General features: G+C 37.3%; 1 protein-coding gene across 1 annotated transcript; it reads right to left on the bottom strand.

Annotated features, from left to right (window-relative positions):
* Positions 1–854: 854 nt before the first annotated feature.
* On the bottom strand, positions 855–26,775 carry LOC118898378 (calcium-activated chloride channel regulator 4-like). The gene is made up of 14 exons (XM_036858743.1): positions 26,617–26,775; positions 23,568–23,708; positions 23,280–23,427; positions 19,850–19,958; positions 17,911–18,088; positions 17,349–17,567; positions 15,064–15,291; positions 11,514–11,691; positions 10,139–10,245; positions 7,367–7,582; positions 6,503–6,770; positions 3,061–3,231; positions 1,880–2,116; positions 855–1,520 (listed from the first exon to the last, which is right to left on the bottom strand). Exons 1-14 carry the CDS (start codon positions 26,773–26,775, stop codon positions 1,084–1,086), a joined length of 2,796 nt encoding a protein of 931 aa, XP_036714638.1. The 3' UTR covers positions 855–1,083.

Genomic DNA, 26,775 nt, shown 5'->3' with positions numbered 1-26,775 from the left:
TCATTTTTTACTGAGTCCTATAAATTTTGTAGCTTATTCAGACTACAACAATGGTAGTCATTCAGTTATTTTTCTGATTCTTACTAATTCACAATTAGCTATTTGATGCAGTCCTGGAAATAAGTCTAAACCAAGGCCTGACCTGGAAGGGGAAAGCCTTCAACTGAGACCCATCTGAGCAAATCTATTGCACCAGAGCATCAGGGACAGTACTAACCAGACTAGCAGGCTTTACCTCCAGAGTTATGGGATTGGTGGGTGGGAAGGACACAGGGAAAGTCTGGCTGCTGTGTATTATTTCTGTCACTATCATAGAATTTCAGGCTTTTATTCCCCTCCCAGTAAAAGGCCTATTGTCCTACACTTACCCTTTCCTACATTTTCTCCATGTTCACCTGTACGTGCATAGCTTTTAGCAATGCCTGAGTAGGTGCCAGCCCACTAGAGGAACTAATTGTGCTAATAGACCTTCTGCCTCAATAGCACAGTCCCCAAATGCCCTATTACACAGCTCATTTTCCAATGAATGCTATGAGAGTAAAACCAACATTCCTATTTATCAGGTGTTTCCCACTTATTTCCTCTTCCCTACCTTCTTTAATATTATCTTCCATATCAATGAAGTGCAGTAAACATGTCCTTATTTATATTGTATATAGTAGTATATAATTGAAGACCTTCAGTGAATACAATAAAATCAATTTATACTGAAAAATACTGAGGCCAAATTCATTTTTCTCAAATATTGTTTATTTGCCTTCTTACACTTGCATTTTGACCACTCCAATAGACAGTTTTAACTTCTTGATGAAATTTGAATTTTTGTAGAGAACTTTTGTGTCAGATAATATACAACCAGGTATGAATATGAAAAAGGATCTTCATCACCTTTTGTGATAAAACAATGAATAAATAAAATTATTTAATTTAATATTGATTCACAATTTTTCAGACACCTCTTCATGTTTATATGTAGTCAAACTATCCCTTCTAAAACTCTTAAAATTATTTGTATGAGTTCATGATCACACATGATAAATTTAAAAATTCAGAAACATCCTTTACTTTTGTTGTTGATGTTTTTTAAAACCCTGTTCTAGGTCTGCTAGAATTTCTTTTCTTGCTTAAGACATAAATGGTAATACTTAAAATCACACAGACAATTATCACAGCGCCAACCACTAACAGCACCAAAGTAGAAATGCTGAGTCCGGACCTAGGGGGATTTTTATCAGGACTAGGATCTGGATGAATTCCGCCAGATATGTAACCTTGAGGAACAAACAAAGCTTGTGCAATGTTAGATACTTGTGATGTCAAATTGCTTTCATCCACACTTCGAATGGCAATGAATATGTGGGTTGCATTTTCTTCTGAGATATTTCCTGGTTTGAATGTAAAGGTTTCCTTGGAGTTGGCCTCATTTGGTAACAGATCAGTAGTGTTTACTTGCAGAGCATTATCAAAATTATCCCTTAGATCCAGGATACTTCCACTTATTCTTATGATATACTTTCGAACTAAGAAAAAAAAAAGTTACATGTAGTTTAGAAACTAGAGCATACCATATTAAATTTCTCTTTATTCATTCTCCTCAAAGATGTCATTTAGTCATGCCAAGCTTATATCCAGAGCCTTATTTATTTTTCCATAAAAGCTGAATTCTGATTTTTAAACTCTGCCAAATGCTACCTTCTTTATGAAAAGTGATAGCAGGTTAAAATGTGTCACATTTGATGATTCAAAACATGAGATTATAAAATTAATACTTTGCTGAGCTATTAATTATAAATTATTTTCCTCTCACACAACCTTACACCCTTGCTTTTGCAACAAGCAACTTTCACTTACTCAACACTGCATGACACTTCGTCCTTACCTTTTCCAACATCAAAATTATCTCCTGGTGCTGTCCATGTTAGACTGATCTCATCCTCATCTGATGTGGCCTCAAGGTCTGTGATTTGACTTGGTGGGAAGACGTCAGTAGAGGAGGGAAGATTTGGAACATTTGAAACCACAAATGCACCTCCAGATGCTGTTCTGGTGAAACTCTCCAAGTTTGTCTGAGTGTTCTCATCAATTTCAGGTCTTGGTGGATTCCCTTCAATGGTCCCTGCATTAAAAATTCCTGGTATTTAATGGGCAAATCTGTACTAATATTTTCAGAACTCAACAAATTGTATTTCCTACCCCACATCTTTCCCTTTTTTTCCCATATACAAAGTTACATTTTACTAATTTTGGTGACAAAGTCATAAACATGCAGTTGGTGGAAGAATTCTCTCATTAGTATCCTGACCAGAGTATTGTAGGGTAGAGCTGGATAAATAAATTGCTTTGGCATTAAGGCTGCACTGAATGGGAATATTGTTATATAATTCAACATATGCCTTAAAAATAAAGGAAATGCTTTATTTCTCAAATTATCTTCAAGATGGGAATAAACCTGGGGAAATTACTACTGGTTCCCTCCCAACCACTTGTGCCAGGTTCCTTACTTCCTCCCTGTTGCAAGTGTTAGGGAATAATACTTCGGGTTATATTCCAGTTGCCAACAGAAAGCTCCTAAAAGTCACAAGCAACAGAGCAAAGGAAAGCTAACAAAGATGCATTTTTAATCCTTATCATCACCTTCCTCTGCACATTTTTCCTTTTGACTCAGTAAAAACTTTCCAAATAAATGTTTACTCACATATCTTTTAACAGCATATGTAATCGGAAGGATAAATTCTACCACTGGTTTGTACTTAGGGGCATAACCTATTAGCCTGTTTGCTTCATCCTGAACTGAAAATGTGGCATATTATTGTTGATATAGGTAAGATGCTCCAAACTAATATAATAATGGGTGACATTTATCAAGATGCCAGACACTGTACGAAACCTTATGTTAATTTGGAGGCACACTGTAGTATGACTGAGCACTTCATTCCAGAAATGGAAAAAGCTATACTCTGAAGTTGTAAAATATTTGCAGCCTTAATCATATCAACTCACAATTATTCAAGCCATCACTGGGTTTCAGTGACGGCTTGAATAATATTATGAGGTACTCACCATTCACTACCCAGCCTGGTATATATGCAGCTCTATTCAGTGGATGCCTTAAGTTTCGCTTGACAGCATTTTCTCCTCCATGAGCCCGTACTTTCAAGCTATATCTGCCATTTTCTTTAAAAGTTGTAAAATATCTGGAGTAGACTCCATCATTCTTAAAAGAATCAGCACCTTATTATGGAAGTGAAGGAATAAATTACTATTGTAAAGAAAAAGAGAAATTTATGCATTTTCTAAACCAAGCATATGGCCTTTATAAGCATATTGCCTTGATTGGGCTCCCTATTCTGTGATTGACCCCTTGGGGAATATTTCCATTTTGCTCTGCCAACTAGTATCTTGTTGAATTGATATCCTTGTGTTACTTTGTGTGTGTGTGTGTGTGTGTGTGTGTGTGTGTATACACACAAGGATCCCCACTAAAGAAAAATTGTCTTTGCATAAGATTTACTTATCACTCCAGTCACCTACAAATTACCTATTTTGACTTATCTTCAAACACTCCTTTTTATTTTTATTTTATTTTTTTATTTCAAGATTTCCTTAGCTAATTTATTAATTTTAAAAGATTTTTTTTACATCTTTATTGGAGTATAATTGCTTTACAATGTTGTGTTAGTTTCCACTATATAAAAAAGTGAATCAGCTATATGTATACATATATCCCGATATCCCTTCCCTCTTGTGCCTCCCTCCCACCCTCCCTATCCCACCCCTCTAGGTGGCCACAAAGCACCGAGTTGATCTCCCTGTGCTATGCGACTGCTTCCCACTAGCTATCTATTTTACATTTGGTTGTGTATATATGTCCATGCTACTCTCTCACTTCATCCCAGCTTACCCTTCCCCCTGCCTGTGTCCTCAAGTCCATTCTCTACATCTGCATCTTTATTCCTGTCCTGCCACTAGGTTTCTCAGAACCATTTTTTTCCCTTTAGATTCCATATATATGTGTTAGCATACGGTATTTGTTTTTATCTTTCTGACTTACTTCAATCTGTATGACAGACTCTAGGTCCATCCACCTCACTACAAATAACTCAATTTCGTTTCTTTTTATGGCTGAGTAATATTCCATTGTATATATGTGCCACATCTTCTTTATCCATTCATCTGTCGATGGACCCTTAGGTTGCTTCCGTGTCCTGGCTATTGTAAATAGTGCTGCAATGAACGTTAGGGTGCGTGTGTCCTTTTGAATTATGGTTTTCTCAGGGTATATGCCCAGTAGTGGGATTGCTGGGTCATGTGGTAGTTCTGTTTTTAGTTTTTTAAGGAACCCCCATACTGTTCTCCATAGTGGCTGTATCAATTTACATTCCCACCAGCAGTGCAAGAGGGTTCTCTTTTCTCCACACTCTCTCCATCATTTATTGTTTGTAGATTTTTTGATGGCCATTCTGACCAGTGTGAGGTGATACCTCATCGTGGTTTTGATTTGCATTTCTCTAACGATTAGTGATGTTAAGTATCCTTTCATGTGTTTGTTGGTAATCTGTATATCTCCTTTGGAGAAATGTCTATTTAAGTCTTCCACCCATTTTTGGATTGGGTCGTTTGGTTTTTTTTATATTGAGCTGCATGAGCTGCTTGTATATTTTGGAGATTAATCCTTTGTCAGTTGCTTTATTTGCAAATATTTTCTCCCATTCTGAGGGTTGGCTTTTCATCTTGTTTATGGTTTCCTTTGCTGTGCAAAAGCTTTTAAGTTTCCTTAGATCTCATTTGTTTATTTTTGTTTTTATTTCCATTACTCTAGGAGGTGGGTCAAAAGGATCTTGCTGTGACTTATGTCATAGAATGTTCTGCCTATGTTTTCCTCTAAGAGTTTTATAGTGTCTGGCCTTACATTTAGGTCTTTAATCCATTTTGAGTTTATTTTTGTATATGGTGTTAGGAAGTATTCTAATTTCATTCTTTTACATGTAGCTGTCCAGTTTTCCCAGCACCACTTATTGAAGAGGCTGTCCTTTCTCCATTGTATATTCTTGCCTCCTTTGTCAAAGATAAGGTGACCATATGTGCATGGGTTTATCTCTAGGCTCTCCTTTTTATTTTTAATCCTTACCTCTTACACTATCATCCATTAACTTTCTGGTCTAACAGTGGAAAACCCATCTATTATTAGAATAAACATTTGGGGGAGCTCAGGAATATTGTATCATAAGGATATTTCTTCATATCACCGGTACTAGAGTTATTTGTTAAATTGCAAACACATTTCTCAGGGAGGTTATGACTCTAGGAGAGAGGTTCTTAAAATAAGGTCCTTGGACCAACAGCCTCTGCATTTCTCTGGATCATATTAGGAATGCAAATTTCTTAATTTACACTCCTAGGGAAGGCTCCAACATTCATATTCTGTTTTAACAAGCCCTTCAGGTGATTCCCTTTCATGCTGAAGTTTGAGAACCCCTGCTCTAAGTCATTGTTAATCACCAATACCTTCTTAGGTAAAGGTGTCCCAAATTAGTTAAGTAGTCCTTGGGTTTCATCTGAGAAATGAAACAAGATACACGAGTTTTAATGTAGCATGGAAGGGGTTGGGGAAAAAGAAAGAGTCACCGGACAGTTTAGGAAAATATTGTCATATTAGATGAAGACACTGAGGTGAACCAAGGAACAATTTTGCCTTCTAAATTTTTCACAGGGCCAACTCTAGTTGATGGTAGGATTATAAATTGACTGATTTAATTACACTGAAAAGAAGTTGATAGAAAATTCTGACAACTTAGAAGTTTACTGATGCAGTAATTTCTTTACTAAATGACCTCTCAAAAGAAGTTTCAGTTCCCAGAATAATTCAAAGCCTGGGAAAAAGGTCTTTAAGTACCACTCACCCGCATAGACCAAGGAGATAGAGCATGACCAACACTCTATTTTGTTTTCTCCCAGTCAGATCTGGTATCTGATGATGCTCCAGTGATGTTCCCTCCTCCGTTATGGCAGATCTGCCTTCCCTTGTGCCTCAGTTCCCGAGAGTATATGTGAACTTTTATCTAGCTGTTGGGAATTACTCTTGCCTGTCACCCTCTCCCTGCCAAGGGCCCAAATTCTACTTAATTCCATACTACTGCTTGAGTTTCACCATCTCTCACCAGCCTTTCTTGATTATATGCCCCTAAGAAACACTTATTCAGAATTCTTGATTCAGTCCTCAATCTCTCCAATGAGACTTTCCTATCTGTTGGTAAACATTGGTTGTCTAGGTGACAAACAATAATAACAGTAAATAAAATTCATTGAGTGTTTACCATGTGTAAGACACTTGCAAATCACTTTGTAGATGTTACCTGGATAGAATTTCATGCTGGTCCAGCTGTTCATCCAAAATCTGCATCAATTCTTCTGGTGCCTATCCCTCTGCCCCACACTGCCACAGGGACATAACATATCCTGAGTTATGAAAATATAGGCTTGTTCAGAGAAACCTGTGAATTACCTGCACCATTATCCAAAAGTTCCAAAACTTCTGTATTCCCATTATTTGATTCAATGAAAGCAGTCACATTGGCTCCAAGAATGGGTATATACCCTTGTAGAATTTCTGCATAAACAATCATTGGGCTGGGGAAACTGTTTGTGTCTTTATTCATTTTAGCATTCACCGTGATTGGAGGCACAGAAGAATTTGCCGCTCGAGAATTTACTGTTATAGTTAATGTCTCTGAGTTTGCTTTTGCTTGAAGACTGTAAGTCCAAACACCCACCTAAAAATTCAATGGAAATGGAGTAAGTGTCCAAGAGCAAGTTATTTTCTGTTTCCATTATCTAACTCTAAAATAAATTGTATAAGTGTGTTGCAGAATAAACAGGGTTTTGAGAGTTTTGAGGGTTTTGAGGGTAAAATGATGAGAGTTGAGGCAGTTTGGCTAGGACATCCTGACTATTGTCATGCCTGGTGTCCAAAATTTATGAAATCTCGGTAAAAATAAGCTTTGGAAAGTTTGCCTTGACCTTATCCTTTGATCTCAAAGTTCACAGATTCTATGATCTGGTGGTACTAAGAAATGGCTCTGTAGCTATCTACACAGCAAGCTGCACAGACTCGTACTACATTGCCTTCTCAAAGTTATTCTTAGCCTACCTAATTTTTTCCCTTCTCTTCCTTCCTCCTAATGCGTAAATTCTTTCTTTTTCCTGTCACCAAAAGTTTCAGGGCAATACCGGCAGGCATAGAAAGTACATTCTATTTTATCTTAATTTTGAAATGATACAAGTATTGGCACCCATATTTATGATATTAAACAATGTATTTTCACCTGTAAAATAAATTTGCAAGGAAGTCCAAAAGTTAATTGTTTACCTTTGTAGTTCCTGGAATACTGAGATAGGCCATTTTGGAAGTTGAATCCACTGTGAAATTTCCCACTGGTTTTCCAGTGGGATCCAAGAGAGAAATAACAGGAAGCTGTTGGTTCCATGTGATGAGAAAGAATGTGTCCTTTCCCACAGTGCTATCAATTATTACAGTGCCGTTCATCCAGCCACTACTGTTGAGTTTTAATCCCTTACTTTCAAGCTGTTTAAATATATCAAAAAATTAATGACTGGAGAAGAGAGTAATTTTATGCTTTTTTCTTTTTTACATATTTTTAAATTTCTGCCCTGAGAACAAACTTAAATATGGCATACCACCTTAGGCTTGTGATCTCTCTGAAAGCTGATTGAGATGTGACTGTTGTCAGTCAGAAAGTGTGGAAATACAGGGACTGAGGACAGCACAGGGTATAATAAAAGCATTAGAGCAGGAGAATGGGGTTTACAGCTGGAGATATGGCCCTGTTATTATTTTCCCAGTTGTCTTGGCAAACACCCACCCTAGGATTTAGCATTAAAGGGTACACCTACCTCTGAGGAGATTAGCTCTGTGTGTGTGTGTGTGTGTGTGTGTGTGTGTGTGTGTGTGTATGTTGCCCTCAGTTTACCATTTTCTTGATAACCTAAAATAAAATAATGCTGGTGGCTAGAGTGTTTGAGTAGAGGAGACACAGTAAGTGGTGGAGTTCAAGAGAGAAAATCAGAACTAGCAAATTATGAGACAAACACTTAGGGATATTTTTCTGATGTGAAACTTGAAATAATTTTTCACACACTATAGAGCATTAACATTGGACAGTAATCATGCCCAACAAGAGTGGAAAGAGGGCAAACTGATGTCTATGAAGGATGAAATCCTGAGGAGAGAAGAAGTGAAAGATAGGACCTTTCTCTAAGAGGGGCTTAAAGGAAAGTTTTTCAAGTCTTTGTGGACAACTCTCAGTCAAGGAGAGCCAACTTTATCCACTGACCAAGAAGGTGCTTCCTTCAGATGTGTCATTTCAGGAATGATGGGAAATCTCACTTCTACTCCATCACAGTCCTAAACCACAGATACCTTCACACCAACGCTGACAGAAGGATATGAATTCTACCACTGAAACACGATGGCCGTGACAAATATCTTAGTCCTATGTTAAATGGATATGTCTTTGAGTGGACAAAATATTGAGTTAAATTTGAATGTAAATAACTTTTTAAGCCTCCCCATCAGGAAAGTCTAAGAAAGTTATAAGGCCTTGCCTACATAGTAGTATTATGGCAAAATAACTAATTAAAGAGAGGGATGCAACCTTTTCTCTGTATTCCAGCTCCACCGTCCAAATCCAAGTTTCCATCCACTCAGATAGCATACCTCTACCTTGTCACTATTTTCTCCCAAGATTTACCCATCATGTATGTCAATCCAGATTAACCTTTCAAAAATTTGTTTTCTTTTTGTTATTTCTCTATTTAAGAACCTATAGGCATTTCAAGTGAGGGGAACAAAACTTTACTCCTCCCCCTTTCATACTGTTTAAAAAGTCCATCCCCAAAATTTGGAGCACCTCCTGCATGCAAATGTCTCATTTGCAGATGATTTCCCAGTTTCTGCTCTTATATTTTAAAGTTCTTTTGGTATATTCCACTCTGATATACCATCATCCACACAGAACAAGCATAAAATGATATCCTCAAAATTAGTTCTCTCACCTTATTTGTCAATTTTAGACAATTGTGTCATCATTCTCTGTCAACAAGACTGAAACCCTCAGAAATGAGCTTTATTCTCCTTCAGTTTATTCTTTGTACACTGCCAAGCTAGATATCAGACCAGTTTTTAATTTGGGTTCAGGCTGAACTGCAAACCAGATCTCCAAACCAATCTGCAATATTATCCTAACCTTACATCCTATACTTCTGTCCTCCTCATTGTTGGAGAGTAGAGGAAAATAGGTTTAGATGAATATGTCAAGTTTTAAAGTAGGCAATGAGGTGAATTGGAAGATGGAAGATGGATGACTTGGCATAAAGTGACATGATATAGACTTAGTGGGAATGCATGTGGAGAGAAACAGAATTTTGTAAATTATATTTTGAAGGAAACAGGCTCTGTTAACATTTTTCATGGGGCATGAACAAAGAATCAATTTACTCCAAGTTTTTAAATGTAAGTAACAGAAAATGGTGGTGTTATTGAAACACAGAAGAGAAATGGAGTTGAGGCAAACAAAGAGAAGAGAGGTGAATAGCATAAAAAGACAGAGAAAAAAGTGCTTTAAGAGATAAGAGAAGCCCTGGACTTGTAGATATGCTCTAATTATTCACTCTCTTTCTCCTGACAAATTTATTTCCAAGATATAATCCTTCCATTTCCAAACCACATTCTTGAGTTCATTTATCTAAATTAAATATATTTCATAGCAGTGAAGGTTGGGTAAATCTTGGAAGCATGAGGTTTTTTTTAATGCATTCATAGAAAAACGGATGCTATACTATTGGACAAAGTCTATTTTTGGTGGAAAATTTAACAGCATTAGGTTTTGATGTTATCCTTTAACCAAACCCCATGGGAAAAGGAAAAAAAATACACCTGCTATTTCACTACTTCAATACTTAATTTGGTCATATCTAAAGGATAATTTCTATTTCAGATTGATTTTTTTAATTAAAATTTTATTTGAGAAAGATATAGAACTCAAAACTTATAACAACCAAATTATTTTTCTTGGTTATGGCTAAATGCAGACATAAAAACCCAAGGACTGGGAACTCTGACCTGAAGAGACTGCTGGGAGGCATCGGTGTTTCCTGATGCAAGGGCCGCGAAAGCATCAATGAGGCCATTGTTCTGGGCTTCATCTGTAGCATAAAAATGTTTTCCTCCTAAGGTGTAAATACATTAACTCGGTTGCTTTCCAGAAAATAAATATTTTCACATTTTAATGATTAATTAGATATCGGGTAAACAAAGCCATAGTTTCAGTTTGTATTGTTAAAATAGACCAAAATCAGATAGGTGTAATGCTTAACTCTGAAATGTTAACTTAAAAATGTCATAACTGGGAGGTAAGCTACCTTTAAACCCCACTTATAGAAATCTTCCTGGCTTAAATGCATGAAATAATCAAAGAATATGAAAGATGTTACAATTTCATGTACTAAAGCTCACAGAGTTCACATAACCTTTTAGGAGAATTATTCACTTTAATTATCATTTAAGATACAGTTCTAACAATGTAAGCTTTCAGGTTTTCCAGCCAGAGTGGATCAGAATCAGAAAATTAGAAAAGTTAAAGAGCTTTCATATTGAGATATCCTGACAATAGTTGGCAATGAGGAGATAAAAAAATGGTAAACAATAGAGACAAGTCCAAAAAAGGCACTACTTTGGGAGGAATACTTGGGACAGAAATATTTTACAATGGCCATAAAAGTACTTTGAAATGATGGGAGTTTGTACAATTAAGCATTAAAGAGCAAGTATATATTTGGTAACATTAGAGGTCAATTCAATGCAGTAATTGATATTCATAATGTTATAAATTGTGTTCTCTACTATGTTTAAGAAGGCACTGAAAACATGTAGTCCATTTTCATTACATGTCTCTGTATCTAAGATAATAGCTATTGTATATTTAATCAGAAACCTTGTTATTATATTTATACAGCCTGAGCCATTCCTTAACCTCCAGTCTAGACTCTGGTCTCATGTATTTCCCACTGTCCCTCAGTGTGGCTTGCATTGTCATCCCAACATGATTTTTTTCCCTCTCATCACTTTTTCTTCCAGAGAAAGCAAACAACTTGATAAATGTCCAGCTTCAATGTCACCTCATCTCTCATGCCTTCTTTCCCTGACTCTATTCAACCCTGAGAGAATCAATGGCTCCCTCTGCTCACATAGTGCTTGACTCCTATGTATGTCTCCTGTTATGGAAGAATGTTATCTGATTATGCTATCTGATTACTAGTTTTATTTGTCTCTCCAGCCAGGATGACTGTGAGCACCTTGAGATCAGGTCTGGTTTAACTCTGGTCCCAGACTCCTAGCACAGCATCTGCACAGCAGGAGCTTAAGAGAAGTTGTCGAATTGTCAGCCTCTACACTTATGCATTGTTATCAAAGGACTAGAATGTATGTCATATTTTACCTGTTACATTGCTCATCTTTATGACTGCTTGATCGGCATTTCGTCCCAGAGCAATAAAATGAATGATGGCCCCACTTTGTTTCACTTCATCAGTACAAGTCTCTGCAGAGCTATCCTCCCCATCAGTCAGCAGCACTATTTCAGATCCATCTATTTGGGAGTAAGCATTTTCAATTACCTACAAATATAATCAGAGCATTATTACAGGTGTTGCTAGATCAAATGGACATAGAAAATAAAGTGTGCAGAAAAGAGGAGATAGCTTCTTTTTTAAAATCATAGGATCTGCAGTCAACAACTGCTAGGGGAACTTAAACACGACTTTTTATTTTCTGTCCACCTGCTGTAGGGAATGTTTGCTCAGATGAAGTTGTGTGGGAGCAGGGGTGTGGAAAATCCTACTTGGGTTAAATGACTATGACATCTCAGTCTGGGGAACTCAGGACAACTAGACACCAAAAATATAATGGCAGAATGTGGCATTAAATATTTTTCTGTTTTCTTTGACCAGCGTGTCCTCTGACAGGCCTTCGGTGTATAAAGTCTGTTGTATATGCAGCTAGATGCATTAAGAGTTTACCTCAACATTTTTTAAAAAGTTAATGACTCCAAATTAGGGAACCCTCAGTATGCTTATAAAGAAAAGATATGGAAAGTTCTAAGCAGGTCAAGGTTAGAGATCTTGTTATATAATTTTTATTTTACCTCTAATAGTCACAAGCACAAAACTAAGCATATTGGTGGTGTAAGAGAATACATGACTTATTGAGATTGTGTTCTATTTGTGGCTTGAACCAACTGAGAGTTTTGAATCTAGACACCTGTAAGAAAGGATAAAGAGAATTTATCCCAGGATAGCAACCATATTTCATCTTTGACAGCTTTATTGGTAATGGCTTCTTGACACACCATTTTGAGATATTGAGTCCGGTCCAAGAGGAAAAAAATGACAGGTTATCAGTGGCTTTCAGGAACTTGCAGTGGAGATGTGTGTAGATTTACAAAGGAGGGTTTAGAATGTAGAAATTCTTAATAACGCTGGTGTCAGGGGACAAAGTGACCAGTCTCATTTCAAGTTTTGCATGTTTTGAGGCAAAGAATGACTATTATATACATTTTATAATATATGTGAAATATGGTGTGATGTGCAGGAACCAAACTAAAATATAGGAAATCCGTTGATACATTATAGCATTTATACAGCATCCCCACCACATTCCCCCTACACATTCGAGAACAAATGAAGATTCAGAGATTAAGCAGAGTTCTCTGTCCTTCACATCTCCCTTTCTTGTATTAGTTTATTCACTGAACACTTGCAATGTGTTATTCACTGTACTGGTTCCTGGGGATTCAGCAGGAACTACATGGTTTTTGCATTCATGGAAAGAATTAAATTTACACTTGATCTTAGCCAAAAGGCCGAGAAGCGATGAAAGAATTAAATTTAAAGATATTTATTGAGATTTGGGTGATAGGCTGAGGAAATATAGAGAAGAGTGACAAAGACACAACTAATATATTCAGTAAAGAGAAACAATATTATAGTGCTACCATTTACTGAAATTTGCTATGTGTTAAATGTGTTTTACACATTGTGTAATTTAATTCAACTCCAAACTCCCAACCTGTCCCTAGATTACTACCCTACTACCACTCTTACTCCCTACATTTTATTTTAAATTGGGCAACCAGAGTCATCTTCCTAAAACATGAATTAATTATCAGTCTCTGATACTTAAAAGCCTTCTGTTGTGTTTAAAATACAAACCTCTTATATTTTTTGAGGGTTTGAAGGATCTAACCATTGTCTACCTGACAATCATATTTCATACCCCTTCATTTGCCAAATTCCAGTGCCAATAGCTTCTATCATTTCTTAGAATAATTTAGTTTTTTTCACCTCTTTCCCAAGGGACTTTGCCCTTTTCTTTCTGCCTGAACCACTGGCTCCTTCTCATCCTTCAAATCTTAGCTTAAACATCACCCTTCAGAAAGTGCCTCAATGGCCTCTCTACCTAAAGTAGGCTGTGCCCCTCTTTTCCCTGTTACTTAATCATGTTACCTTTCTTTGGTCCCTTCACAACACTATCTCCACAACCTTCAATTATTGTTTTTAAAAAAAATTAATTGAGTGATTTATCTATATATTATCTGTTCCCCACTGAATTAACATGCAAGATTTGCTTCTTACATAAATAGTGTTGAATTAATTAAAATATGTTATGTTTACTCCCTGCTCCCTACAATATGTTGAATAAATTAAACATGAACAACCCTACGTGCTAGCTTTCATTACCTTATTGATGAGGTAATTGAAGGCTAGTGAGGTGAAGAGTCATGCTTAGGGTCAGAAAGCTGGTAAGTTATCATTGTAGTTTGAACCCTGACTTCATGTTAGAAAGCTATGCTAAAATGCTATTCTATTTATAAAAGAGGGATATTCAATAGAGTTGGGAGTAGCAGGAAAAGCTACATAAAGGAGCAAGGATTTTGAAGAATTGGTACAATTTTAACATGCAAAGATGGAAAAGAAGCATTTTAGGTAGAGGAATTACATGGGCAAATATATGGAGGCTGTTAGTACTTAGTGGGCTTGGAGAACAATGTGTACAGTAAGTTGGTTGGAGCATAGAGCATTGGGAAGGGAGAACTGAGAAAACAACTGGCAAGAGAGGTGAGGGCAGGTTTATCAGAGGCTGAGAAGCTTTTAAATAACATCAGACTGAGAAATTCAGACTTAATTTTATAGACTGTGAGGGGACAGGATTTCTAAGCAGGAAAATGACACAAATGATATTAATTGTGAGTTCAAGATGACCATTTGTATAAAAATAAGATTCGTAATAATAATTATTGTGAATTATATGTTTACTATGTAATATAATAAATATTGTTCTAAGTATGAACATGTATCTTTTTGCTCATAATAATCCTATGAGATAGGCATTCTTATTTTCCTATATTTTATAGATAAGGCATTGAGAATCCAAAGAGACTGAAAACTTTGCCTAGATCACATGGCTTGTAAGTAGCAGAGCCAGTACTCTGATGTCAAAACTCATGTTCTGACCAGTATTCCTTACCCTAAGTATGACTAACAGTTCCTGTTACATCTGGAACTTTGACAGATAAACATTAGTTTCCCTAACTGAACATCACAGAAACTAAAATGAAGATTGGCCTGAAGTGGAATCATACCATCTGACTTGCTTCTTTGTCTTAAAATTTGATGACTCTTGCTGCTCAAGAACTCTTATTTATTTAATTAACATTAATTGAGCATTGACTACTGCATGGTAATAAGACAAAGTCTCTGACCTCATTGGGCTTATACTCCAGTGGAATTTTAATAGTCATTTATTTACCCATTACTTTACTCATTGATTTACTGATCCATTAAAATATGGACAAGTGATTTTTTCTATGTGATTAGTTCTCTGCTTCTTAGAATTAGTTATGTTAAAATTAGGGAGCAAGTATGTGAAGCAGCACTTAACATAAAAATATCCTAATAATAAACAAACTATATTTGAAGTACAATTTTCACCTGAAATCCTGATTTAATTCCACTGCAGATGGAAGTTCCTCCAGTAGCAACTGTAGGTAAACTCTCCAAGAGCTTTCTTCTTTCATTGCTGCTTATTATTTGGATTAGATTACTTTTGATGTAGGCAGTATTATCAAAGTGCACCATCCCCACCCAGGATCCATTTTCAACGGTCTGCAGCAGGAAATGTTTTGCTGCTTGATTCATTCGATTTAGGCGATTAAAATCCTGAATAAAAAAGGTTAGGAAAAACAACCAAGTAATTTTTGACTGGAAAATAATAGCAGATCACATAAAATGAGTGAATAGAATTTGTTTTTAAAGATTTTATGTCAATAGTAGTTGATGTTATTAAAGAAAACAAGTTTTTCAATTGAAAAATTTAAAAATACAGTTTTATTATGTAATACATATGTATAGTATAGTAAGGAATCCAGGCTTTTAACCAGAGCTGATTCTTGGCTTCTAAGAACTTAAATTAGAGGTGTAGAGTAGGGTGGGCGTTGGGCTGGAACTGGGGGGGTGATGACATCTTAGAGACTGCTTAATTACTCCTGGGATCCTCTGTTCCAGTTGTATCAAGTTGAAACTACTCCCCAGGTCCCACAGTTTCAAACCAGACTATCATGGACTCCAGCTAGAAACTGAAATCTCTCCATCCACTGGCCACCAGACTACCCAAAAGATGAAACTTACTCTAAATTCTGAGAGACCCTGTTCCTACCCCACCCATTTCCTCTTCTGCTCCTAACCTCTCCCCACCACATTTCCACTAGGGATTAACTGGAATTGGTTCTTTGGTAACCCATTAGGACTCATATCCTTATTTCCTGGGTGAATACCCAGGATATATACCTTTCCATGCATTTGTCTTTTTTCAGTCCCTCAATACCAATTGACCTGTGGTACTCCTTCCTAACACATGCCCAAATTTCCCTCTGAACTCCCCGGAACCAAATCATGGTGAAGAACTTTTTCTACATCCCCATCTTAGCAGGTTTTCTCTACCACTTTGCTTTACCTTTAAATGTGGCTCTGCCTGCACCCTGTCTAGGGGAGGCTGCTCATCTTCTTCCAATTAAGAACCTCATCTCTCCCCAGCGACACTTCCTAGAACACTTCTGTGTGCTGGTATCTACCACTGTGATGCTCTTTCGGAAACCCTGTGCTATTGTGGATTATTTCACCCAGCTGTATCATCCTCTGCCCTCTCCACTACCACCCAACCCCCATTTGTTGAATACATTATTCCTGATCTTCAGCATGCTCTGTTCTGCCTCAAATGTGCCATCCTTCTGGGTACCTTATCACATTACATCTGCTCATTTGTAGTCCATTCATTTCAACAATTATTTATTGAGTGCCTACATGTGATAAACCCTATTCTAGACAAAAGGGATACAAAGATGAATAAGACTGCTTCAAGTCCTAGGGGATCTGGTTCCTAGAGAACATGGTTTCAAGTCCTAGAGGAGTTCACAGTATAGTAGGAGAGAAATGTGTAATTTCAATATAATATATAGTAAAAGAGGTTTGTACAGGTCATTGTGGAAGATCTGCTGAAGGGCCCTTAGCCCAGCCTGGAAGACCAGCCCATGTCCTGGACAAAGTGGGTACCTACATCAAATTTTGAAGGATAAGGTAAGTATGAGTTAACTCATGATGCGGAAGAGAGAGAATTTTGTCTCTTGAACTATGAACTGTTCAAGGATATGGATCTCTATTCCTAAAGCCTAGTACAGTGCCTAGTACCATTCACTTAATGAGGGTAGAAGGAATGAATGGCTGAATCTGGTCCTATCTTCTTTATGGGGATGCTTTTTGTCTGTGTCTTTGAGCATAAGGAGGTCATTCATATAGGTGATGCAAATAAGGTAAAGCCATGTTAAGAATTCTCCTGGTTGATCTTTCACTCTCTCCTCATGCCTGTCAAGTATTTACAGTAGATAGAGGGAGCAAGTTTAGGGAACTTTTACATATTTCAGCCTCTAGTTCTGATCTTCTAACAAAAGCTTTACTAAAGGACCTAAAAGTCCTCCTCCATAAACTCTCCATTTTCTGGAAAAAAACAGAGATTCTTGGATTAGGTCCTTCTAACTCTATTGCCATCCTTCTTTCTTTATAATGTTCATTGCCCCTCTTGAGGTCAAGATCACAGGAAGTGATGGTACTTATGCCACCATGCAGTTTAGAAGAATCCAGGTACAGGTAGCAGTCAGAGTGTTCTTAAGCATTCAGTCACTGCCCTGTCCCTACATCCAGGAAAAATGGGTGCATGAACTTACCCCCATGCTTCCAGACTTATCAAGGACTAAGCACACAATTCTTTCCCTGATCTTTAGCAATGAGAAGACAGGCGGAGGGGGTGGTGCCACCATAACCGTTGTGTTTCTAAAATCCTCAGAATTGCTGATCACCTCCCATGTGCTTCTGAAATTGCACATTTTGTTTTGTAGGCTTGGAGCTTCACGGTTATGGTTTTTTTCATTACAGAATTCAGCGACCTAAAAGGTTAACAAAATGAAAAGAAATTTTATATATGATACATTTTTTTTTATGTGATGCATTTAAAAACTCAACTACAAATCTGAAAAGTATTAAAAACCTCTTCTCTAAAAATGTTGTTTATTGAATGAAATATGATTCAGGGAGGAAACATATAATAGTAAGGCAGATTTTCAATAATAATAATAATAGGTGACACTAGATGAGTGCTTACTATGTGCCAGCCAATGTTCAAAGAACTCTATAATAATACATCTAATCCCTGAACAGATATTTTATAAACATGATAACAAGTCCTCTGATTATAAATATACAGTCTTAAGTAATGATTGGTATACTTACAGAATCAATACCTTGCATAAACATTATGGATGTCTTTTCAGTTTGATATTTATCAGGGAAGAACTGACAATCTTTTTCATACAGTTTTGTCTTGGAATCAATTTTGCATCTACTAGTTACACAGCTGTTTCCTTGACACTTATACACTCCGTTTATACCAGTAATGCCTCTGGAACACCTGAAAATGTGTGACAGTCTTTGAGGCAACCTAATCATTAAAATTTTTATAAAACCTTAAGTGGTCTTCTTATCAAGGTTTTCAATAATGATCTTTATCAAGGTTTTTATTCTTATTTGAATACCACATACATCCTCTTTTGACAGCAAAGTTTCAGGGTTCCTACCAGAGCACTTATCTGTTTTTCAAGAAAATTTTGAGGGAAATTTTAAGTAGGATCTCCAGTCTATGCAAAGGGTGAGTTCTCTTCTGGAATTAAATCTCCTGCTGTCCTGCTTATACTAGTGGCTGTAGGCTCCCCTTTTCCAAACATCTCTCCTAGTAGCCTTGTGATGGTAAATGCACTGCAGGCATCTGGAAAAGGCATCTTATGAAATCATTTACTCTTGGTACCAGTTTAGCCTAAGGCTGTTTGTATATTTCTTATTCAAAGAAATTATCTTCAAGAGAATGAAATGTTGCATAGCTACAAGTATTTTGATTATTCAAGGAATATTTTTATCCAAAATGAAATGTGGCTAGAAAGAAAGACTGGGATACTGCCAAGGACAATAAAGGATAGTAGAGGGATTTTAGACATATGTTTTATTGCATGGAATTTGCCATAAGTGGTAGTGATTGTAACAAATATGCTGGAATGTGAATGTAGCTCATCTTTTCAGTATATTCCAGTTCAAATTAAAGAAGCAAAGACTAGATTTTATTTAGTAATTTAGGGAGTCTTCTAAATATGTCTGTGCCTCTATTGCCCCAAAACTCAGCAAACATAATGGTGTTATCTATGTTAACAACCATGATGGATATTATGCATAGACTTAGACATTTAGGGGAATATGATATAAACAAATATAATCACATAATAGTCTTTAAAATACTCATCCTAAAACTTGGTGCTATGGTGCTGAGGAAGGACCTTCATTGAAATTTGTACATTTTTGATAAGTCCCCACCCCCAGCAGGGCATCTAAGATTGATTAAGCTGCTGATGCCCAATTTTACATTGATTACCGAATCCATTCTGCTCTCTTGATCTCAGAATCAAGAGGATTGTCTATTATTAACTGTGATGTTAGATTTGTATTTTAACATGAACGTTATAAATCCCAGGAAATTTCTGTTCGGCTCTTTGAAGCTGGTTGATTTCCTACTCAGCCGCATTTACCACTACTTATTTTTTTCATTCTTTTGTAGGGTAAATAATTTTGACCTCCTAGCACATAGTACAACCCTTTAAAGAGAGCACTAACTTCAGCAAAAATGGGTTCTGGCAGCTATGGTAGAGAGGTATAAAAATATGTCAACTTGACTACCAAATGCTCTTGAAGTTATGTGTATTTTAAATGAACAACCAGCTTCAGGACTTCCCTGGTGGCACAGTGGTGAAGACTCTGTGCTCCCAATGCAGGGGACCTGGGTTCCAACCCTTGTCAGGTAACTAGATCCCACATGCATGCTGCAGCTAAGAGTTTGCATGCCACAACTAAGGAGCCAGCAAGATGCAGCTAAGGAGCCCACCTGCCGCAACTAAGACCAAGCACAACCAAATGAATAAATAAGTTTTTAAAATGAATAAATAAATAAATGGACAACCAGCTTCTTTGAGATACATTTTCTTAAAAAACCAAAAAGCACTGTTTTGTGATATAGCATCTGTTACCTGCATTGGGACAAAAATGAAAGAAAGGCTTTTGAAAGAAATCAGTCTAAGGAAAATGAGAAGTTACTGCCTGCAGTAATTTAAGACAGTTTAAATAGTCATGCCTTGTTGCTTCAATTTTCTTTGACTCAGCTTTGTAGAAAGGCTTATCATCATTGTACTCATCAAACACTCCCCAGCGGAGATGGGCCCACTCATGGACAAACAGTCTACCTGTGGGAAAATATTTCAAATACATGATTATATTTCAAGTGACATAATCCATCCCTCATATATTTTAAGAAAATTTTTAAAAATCCAGAATGTTTAGGCTTTAAATAACTGCTAACATTTATATTTTTGTTTATAAAAAAGCATACTGAATTACATTTCATTTTATTAATTATATAGTTTTTAGCATATTATTCTTTATTCCACATTTGTTAAGTCAACGAAACCTTTATTTTGTGTATGCCATGGGCAGAACAGATTGAACTTTGAGTTTTGGTTCTTGGGGGGCAAAAAGTCTTAGATATTACAGTGGTTTTTGGCTCTACAAAACTCACTCCTACCAACAATATAAACATATGTATAACACATCTGTGGTATTAAAATTTCATGAAGGTACAATTAGTTTTAAAATGTCTATATATGCTCCGTAGGGGATTGATAATGAAAGAAAAAGATTGAAAAACACTGCTATAGACAAAATATAATTTGGGCGGGTGTCTAAATGAGGTGATTAATTTATAGTACTTAGCACATATAAGCATTAATGAAATGAAAACAATTATTTTTAATTATATATATTCAGCACTATACTAGATTCTAGGAAATATACCTATGAGTAAGATATAATCCTTGACTAGGATAAGGTTAGAGAAAGGGAGTCAGAATTAAAATTTTTCTTCCCTAAGAATTTCAAGGTGAATAGAAGAATAAAGAATTTCATCCTTGAAATGCAGGATGAAAAAATAAGTACATTTTTTGTTTTAGCAATATTAGGAAAAACTTCAGCGGAAATAGATATGGAGAAGTAGAAGTTGGAAATATAGTCTGGTCCACTCCAATGTGTGTTTCTCCAACTCAGATTACCTCGTGAGATCTGAAAATTGGAGGACAGTGTCAGTATTATGAGGAAGTCATGTTTCTTCTTTATGTCCTTGCTACTCAAAATGTGTTCCTTGCACCAGCAGTGTCAGCATCACATGGGAGCTGACAAGAAATGCAGAATCTTGCGCCTACTCTAGACCTATTGACTCAGAATCTGCTTATTAACAAGATCCCTAAATTATTCCTCTACACATTAAAGTTTAAAAACACTGTTTTTAGGTTCCTAGGCTAATGGGGCCAGATGAGTGAACATGAATTATAAACATCCTTCAGTGTGGGAGGAAAAAGCTCTCATATCAGCTGCAGTGATAGGAATTTGGTGAATCTTAAGAAAATTTAAATCTGCCTGCGCCTGTGGTTCCGTTTTTTAGAAGAGTCCACTCTCAGACTGGCTTTCTTTTCAGCTCATGACTGGTTGCCTGGCTCCCATGCCTTCCTCAGTTTGCAGAAAGAAGAGAATTCAGGTGCTCTGACCACACATACAAAAAGGTAACTATGTGAGGAGATGATATGTTAAATAGCTCAACTGTAGTAATCATTTCACTATGTACATGTATAGCAAATTATCATGTTGTACATCTTAATTATATATAATTTTTATTTAAAAAGCAACACCTCTGACTTAGAATTCCATTCCTATCTCAATCATTGTCTCAGTTCCTACTAGCCCTGTTCTCACTTCCAACAGCATTTCTGTGTGTGTGTGTGTGTGTGTGTACTTTTAATATCTGCTGTGGAGGCAGCTTGCAGCCACACTGAACTGCTGCTTGGATGGTCCAAAAGATCTTTCCAGGGACCTATTGTTTTTGTTTTCATTTTTATTACAAATTACATAGATTTTGAGGAGTTTCTTCTTAATCTTATTTCCCCCCAAAGCTTTGTTGTTTTTAAGGCATTGTTTTGCAGAATGTGAGTTTTCCCACAAACACATGTATCACATTATGGCAGAAACACTTGTCTAAGAAGGAAGGGGGGAAACTGTCAGTTATGGGATAAGGGCTGAGGTGACGGGTATGGGAAAAGAATAAGAACTCCGGTAGGGGCATTGGCTTTAGAAACTGAAGAAAATCTTCCTCTTCTAAGACAGGTGGAAGTGGAGGGAAATGAAGGTGGACATGAGTTTGGAAGTAGAAAGGAAGAAGGTAGGGACCACTATTTTCTCAATCAAGGCATCCGTTAACTTATGAGGTGGAAAACACTGGCTAGTGATCTTAAGAAAAGTGGTAGAAGTTTAGAACAGCTGCTATGGGGAATGAGAAAGGGAGAGGAGAGAAGGCAAGTCCAATCATTGTTGAGTAGATTTGAGGACTTCACTGAGCTTGGAAAACATGTTTTTTAAAAAGATACCAACTAGGTTTATAATTTTCTTTCACAATCTTGGAAACATATTAACAAGAGTCCAAAAAAATGACTGGAAATTCAGTACAGAGGATTGGCAAGTTGAATAAAACAAGGATAAGAATGGTGAGGGAGTTGTGCTATTTATACTTGTAGCTGACATGACTGACTTTGCTGGATATGTCAGGTAGAAAAGAAAGTATATCTAGAAGGGCACAAAGGATTAAAGGTGCCAAGTACAACAAGCATGGTCAGACTAAAGTATGGGGGAGAGGTAAGATTGGGATGGGATAGGATGATGGAGCTTTTAGGATTCGGTCCAGGCAATGTTGAGGACCATGACTAGCTGCCTGTTTGACAGAGATAAGAGACTTAATGAATGTTCACTGAAGGGGCAGTGGAAGAGGAAGAAGTGGTTCTGGGGTGTGCAGATTCAGGAAGGCTTTCATTGAGTAGTGACGTATGAGTTGGACTCTCCTTTGACAATAATTTTCATTTTCATCTGAAAAATATCGTGCTTTAGTTCATTTGAAACAATGATCTTAACTCTTAGATTGAACCAGATGAGATGCCATTTTCATAGGTACAAATGATCAGTTATAGACAAGTTCATCTGATTCAAAGAATGGATTGAATAACAGTATCAGCAACTAACAGCCTTTGAGTGTTTTCTCTTGGCCAGGAACTATCATCTTGGCCCTTTTCAGCTTGCCACGCATCTGCCTTCCATGGAGGTGGCATGTGATTGATTAATATCCAGCAGTGGAGAACTGAAAAATTAAAATCTAAAAAGTGTTCCTAAAACAAAACATTTACTATGGCCATCCCATGTTCAAATTTCTGTAGAGACCATACTGAGTACAATTACAAGGATGATCTAGTTTAATATTCCCAACATTTCTATAAGATAGGAGCTCCTCTACTCACCATTTTTTAGGAAATAAGCACAGAGAGGCTGGGTCACTCGTCCAAGGTCACCCATAGCTGTAGGGGAGTCAGGATTTGAGCCTAGGGACTCTGGCTCCAAGGCTTGTACACTGAACATGGATATAAAGCTACGTGTTGGAATCATGGCAAAATATTTGTTTTAACCAAAATTCCTACCTGATGGTCCAAATTCATTTAGTTTTTTTCCAAGTACAAAGTCGGGGGTGAAGTGAATGTATTCTCCTTTTTCTTCACAGGCTGTGAACTGCTTGGTATATGGCTCATCTCTACCTGGGAGGGTAGGTGGTGAGACTAAAACATCAGCCTGAAAATGTTTAAAAAGGTGTTTAAAACATCAGAATAGGAATGATAACATTTGTGTGAAAAACTCTGAAATGAATAATTTAGGTCAAAATTGAGAAGCAGTAGAGAAAATATTTTTAAGAGAAGATTTTTGACTCTTACATGTTTGTAGCTTTCATGTTTTGGCCTCTTGTATTGACTTTTGTTCTTCCAGTTCTCTGGAATTAATATTGATACATTTTTGAAAAAAAACCTTTTTTCTGTGGCTTCAAACAGATAAGTAGATGCTGCAGTCACCATGCCCTATTATTATAGGAAAAAAGAGAAGTGAGGATGGCCAAGGGAGAGTAGACTAAATGAACAGGCATTCATCACAGGCAATTCTCACCATTAGTCATTAATACAAAAAGCAACTGACTGGTGAGTAGGGTTTCTGATTCAGAATTTGAAATCTGTCACCTGTCAGTCCAAAACTGTGGCTTAATTCTGCACATATAACAGCTTTCAGTCTTCTATAATCCTACATCAAAAGGCAAATACTTATGTTTGGCATTAAAAGGAATTGTTTAATATTATAAAAGGCATGGACTTTGGAAGCATCTAGACTTGGTTCCAATACCAGCTTAATACTCTGGCTTAGACGTTGGCTAGTTTATATGACTGCTTTGAATCTCAGTCTCCCTGTCTCCTTAATATACTATTACAACCTATCTTTAAGGTTGCCACAAACATGAAATTAGTTATAAAGTACACATAGGCAGTCATAAAACTCATTGATATCATTATTATTATACTTCCTAGTAGGGAACAGTCTTACCTGATGCAAGCTGAGGAAAACAGTTTATGGCGATGGCCTATAGAAGAGGTTTTCACTATATTCCCACCTCCCAGGAGAGGCAGCTGGGTTGGGAGCACAGGGAGTGGAGTAGTGGAAAAATTCATAGGAGAGGCAGAACTTTTTGATCATAGGCAGAGCTTCTTGCTCTGACATCAAGCTGAAAATAATATCACCTTATACTGTTTAGTATCCTGAACCCCAAAATGTTATGATTAATAGGAGAAATAGTTCCTCCGAAGAGCTTATTATCTAGTGGAGGAAATAGATGGATAAAATGTTCTTTGGTAATCTATTCTGCATGATCAAATCCACTGAATAACTGAGGAGTACTGGGTGCTGTATGACGATGTCAACCTCTTCATGTTGCTGGCAGCACCACAGTCTACAGTATTGTTTATGTCAAAGTAGATCCTCCTCTCAATTCTTCCTGACCTAACATAAGACCACAATAAAATTATTCTTCTTCAGGAATTTCAGGACATTCTTTCCTGTTCTCTGGAAGATGGTCTAGTGTGCTCTTAGTGTATTGAAGAGATCATTAAACTGACTAGGCTTAGGGCAGGGATCAGCCAGAAGCCAGAGTGCAGAGAACTGAGACCCAGATGACCGGCTCTCGTTAGGAAAAGGACTTTAGAGAGCTCCCGAAGTAGGTTGGAGGTTACTTCTCAATTGATGATAATTATATTTTTCCAAGTGTTCAGGCCAAAACCCCTGAAGTTTTTTTTATGACTCCTACTTTCCCTCCACCCCTCCTCTACTCCACACACCTATCAACAAACTTCTCTATGACACTCTTAGAATTTGTCCAGAATCACACCCCAGTAATGATCTCTACCACAATATCCCTGCTCCTATTCAACATTACTTCTCACCCTTGAAGCCTTCTGTGACTTCTATTTTTACCTCCTCCCCTCCCCTACCCCACACATCTAAACCATCAGCAAATTTGCCTATGATAACCTCACAGACAAAGAACATGTTCAGAATCACACCACATTAATGATCTCTACCACAATATCCCTGTTCCGAGTCACCAGCACTTCTCACTTGCAACAGCTCCCAACCCAGTGTGCCTCTGTACCTCTATGCTGCAACAGAGCTTATACAAGATGAGGGACAAAGGAAAGCCCTCTACAGTGTTTCCTCAAACTGCCGACAGAGTGACTCCAGAACAAGCACAAGAGAACACACCTCTCCTCTTCTATGGATTCTGATTTCACTCAGAGTAAAAGCCCAAATCTTTCCGATGATCTAGGCCCTGCTACCTCTCCACCTTCAGCTCTCCCCCACCCTTCTTCCTGTTCATTCACAGTTGTTTCCTTGGTCACATCAGACATGCTGTCACCTCCAAGCCACTGCACCTGCTGTTCCCTCCCCCAGGTTTTCAACTGGCTCTTCCAGGCCTCTGCCCAGATGTCACATCAACAGTGAGACTTTCCCTGACTACCCTGCATGAAACAGTAACCCACATTCTCTCCCTACCCCAGTCCTGCCAACACTGCCTATCCCCCTTTGCTGATTTATTTCACTGCATAGCAACTTACTACCGTCGGCCTGCTCTACGTTGACATGTTTTTATTATCTATATCATTTGAAAAGAATATATACTGCAGGAGATCGGGAGCTTTAAAAAATTTCACTGCTCTCTCTCCTGGCATGCCATAAGCAAGCATTCAATAAATAACTGTTTAAAGAACAGACAAGTCCAAGCGATTGTCTTCCCAGTTCAGTTCACCCTGCTGCTGCTTCTCACCAGAAGGATGGGAGATAATTTCCCCTTTTCGGTTCGTAACATTTGATAGCAACGGACTTAAAACAGAGATTCTCTTTCTTTGATCCCCTTTTCTTTCCCTCCTGTAGTGTGAAAAGAGATTGTGTTTGTCAAAATAAACGGCACGGGGACTATAAACATTCCCTGTACTCCAGACATTTTCTGAGGCTGAATTTAAGCAGTAAAGATGTACTGCAGTGAAGTTGTATGCTGAGGACCACCCTGCAAACTGTGTTTGAGAGACATTAATGAGTTGCATGTAGGCCTGGAAATATGCTAAATATTCAGTAAACGTTATAGTATATCTGAAATAAAAGTAAACTTTCTTCCAAAAAAAAAGAACAGACAAGTCCAGTTGCTAATTTAGAGATTACGAAACTGAGGATCAGGGAGACCCCATGCCTTGTCTTTGGTCTTATGGTGAGACAGGGTAGAATGCTGTCTAGAACCTTCAATTTCCACTGCCCATTGCAGCATTGTTTTTTACTTCATCATGCTGCTTTTAAACTTCCTAGAGTGCTGAGAAGTTTCCATTGCAATTATTAACTACTATATATTTTTTCTCATCAATTCAAACAGAAGAAATCCCATTTCTTTCTTACCTTTATCTGTTCAATTAGTGTTTCATCTTCTGGCACAGCAGGGTCTATAGCAATGATAATGCCCTCGTAGCCATTGTTATCCAGCTGAACAAGGGAAGTATTGGACCCCTGCAGCAGGTATAGGGCCAAGAGGAAGACAAAATTTCTGAGTAACTCCAT

Source organism: Balaenoptera musculus, chromosome 1, assembly GCF_009873245.2.
Source record: "Balaenoptera musculus isolate JJ_BM4_2016_0621 chromosome 1, mBalMus1.pri.v3, whole genome shotgun sequence".
Classification (NCBI taxonomy): Eukaryota; Metazoa; Chordata; class Mammalia; order Artiodactyla; family Balaenopteridae; genus Balaenoptera; species Balaenoptera musculus.
This window is presented reverse-complemented; position numbering and strand designations above follow the sequence as displayed.

What these genes read in the sequence shown, in the direction of transcription:
- LOC118898378 (XM_036858743.1), bottom strand. Translation starts at nt 26,775, where the DNA reads ATGGAGTTACTCAGAAATTTTGTCTTCCTCTTGGCCCTATACCTGCTG. An exon ending in CACTAATTGAACAGATAAAG is followed by an intron (nt 23,709 to 26,616) that starts GTAAGAAAGAAA and finishes CTATAATAATAG; the next exon opens with GGCATGGTGACTGCAGCATC. An exon ending in GAATTAAATCAGGATTTCAG is followed by an intron (nt 11,692 to 15,063) that starts GTGAAAATTGTA and finishes TTATATTTGTAG; the next exon opens with GTAATTGAAAATGCTTACTC.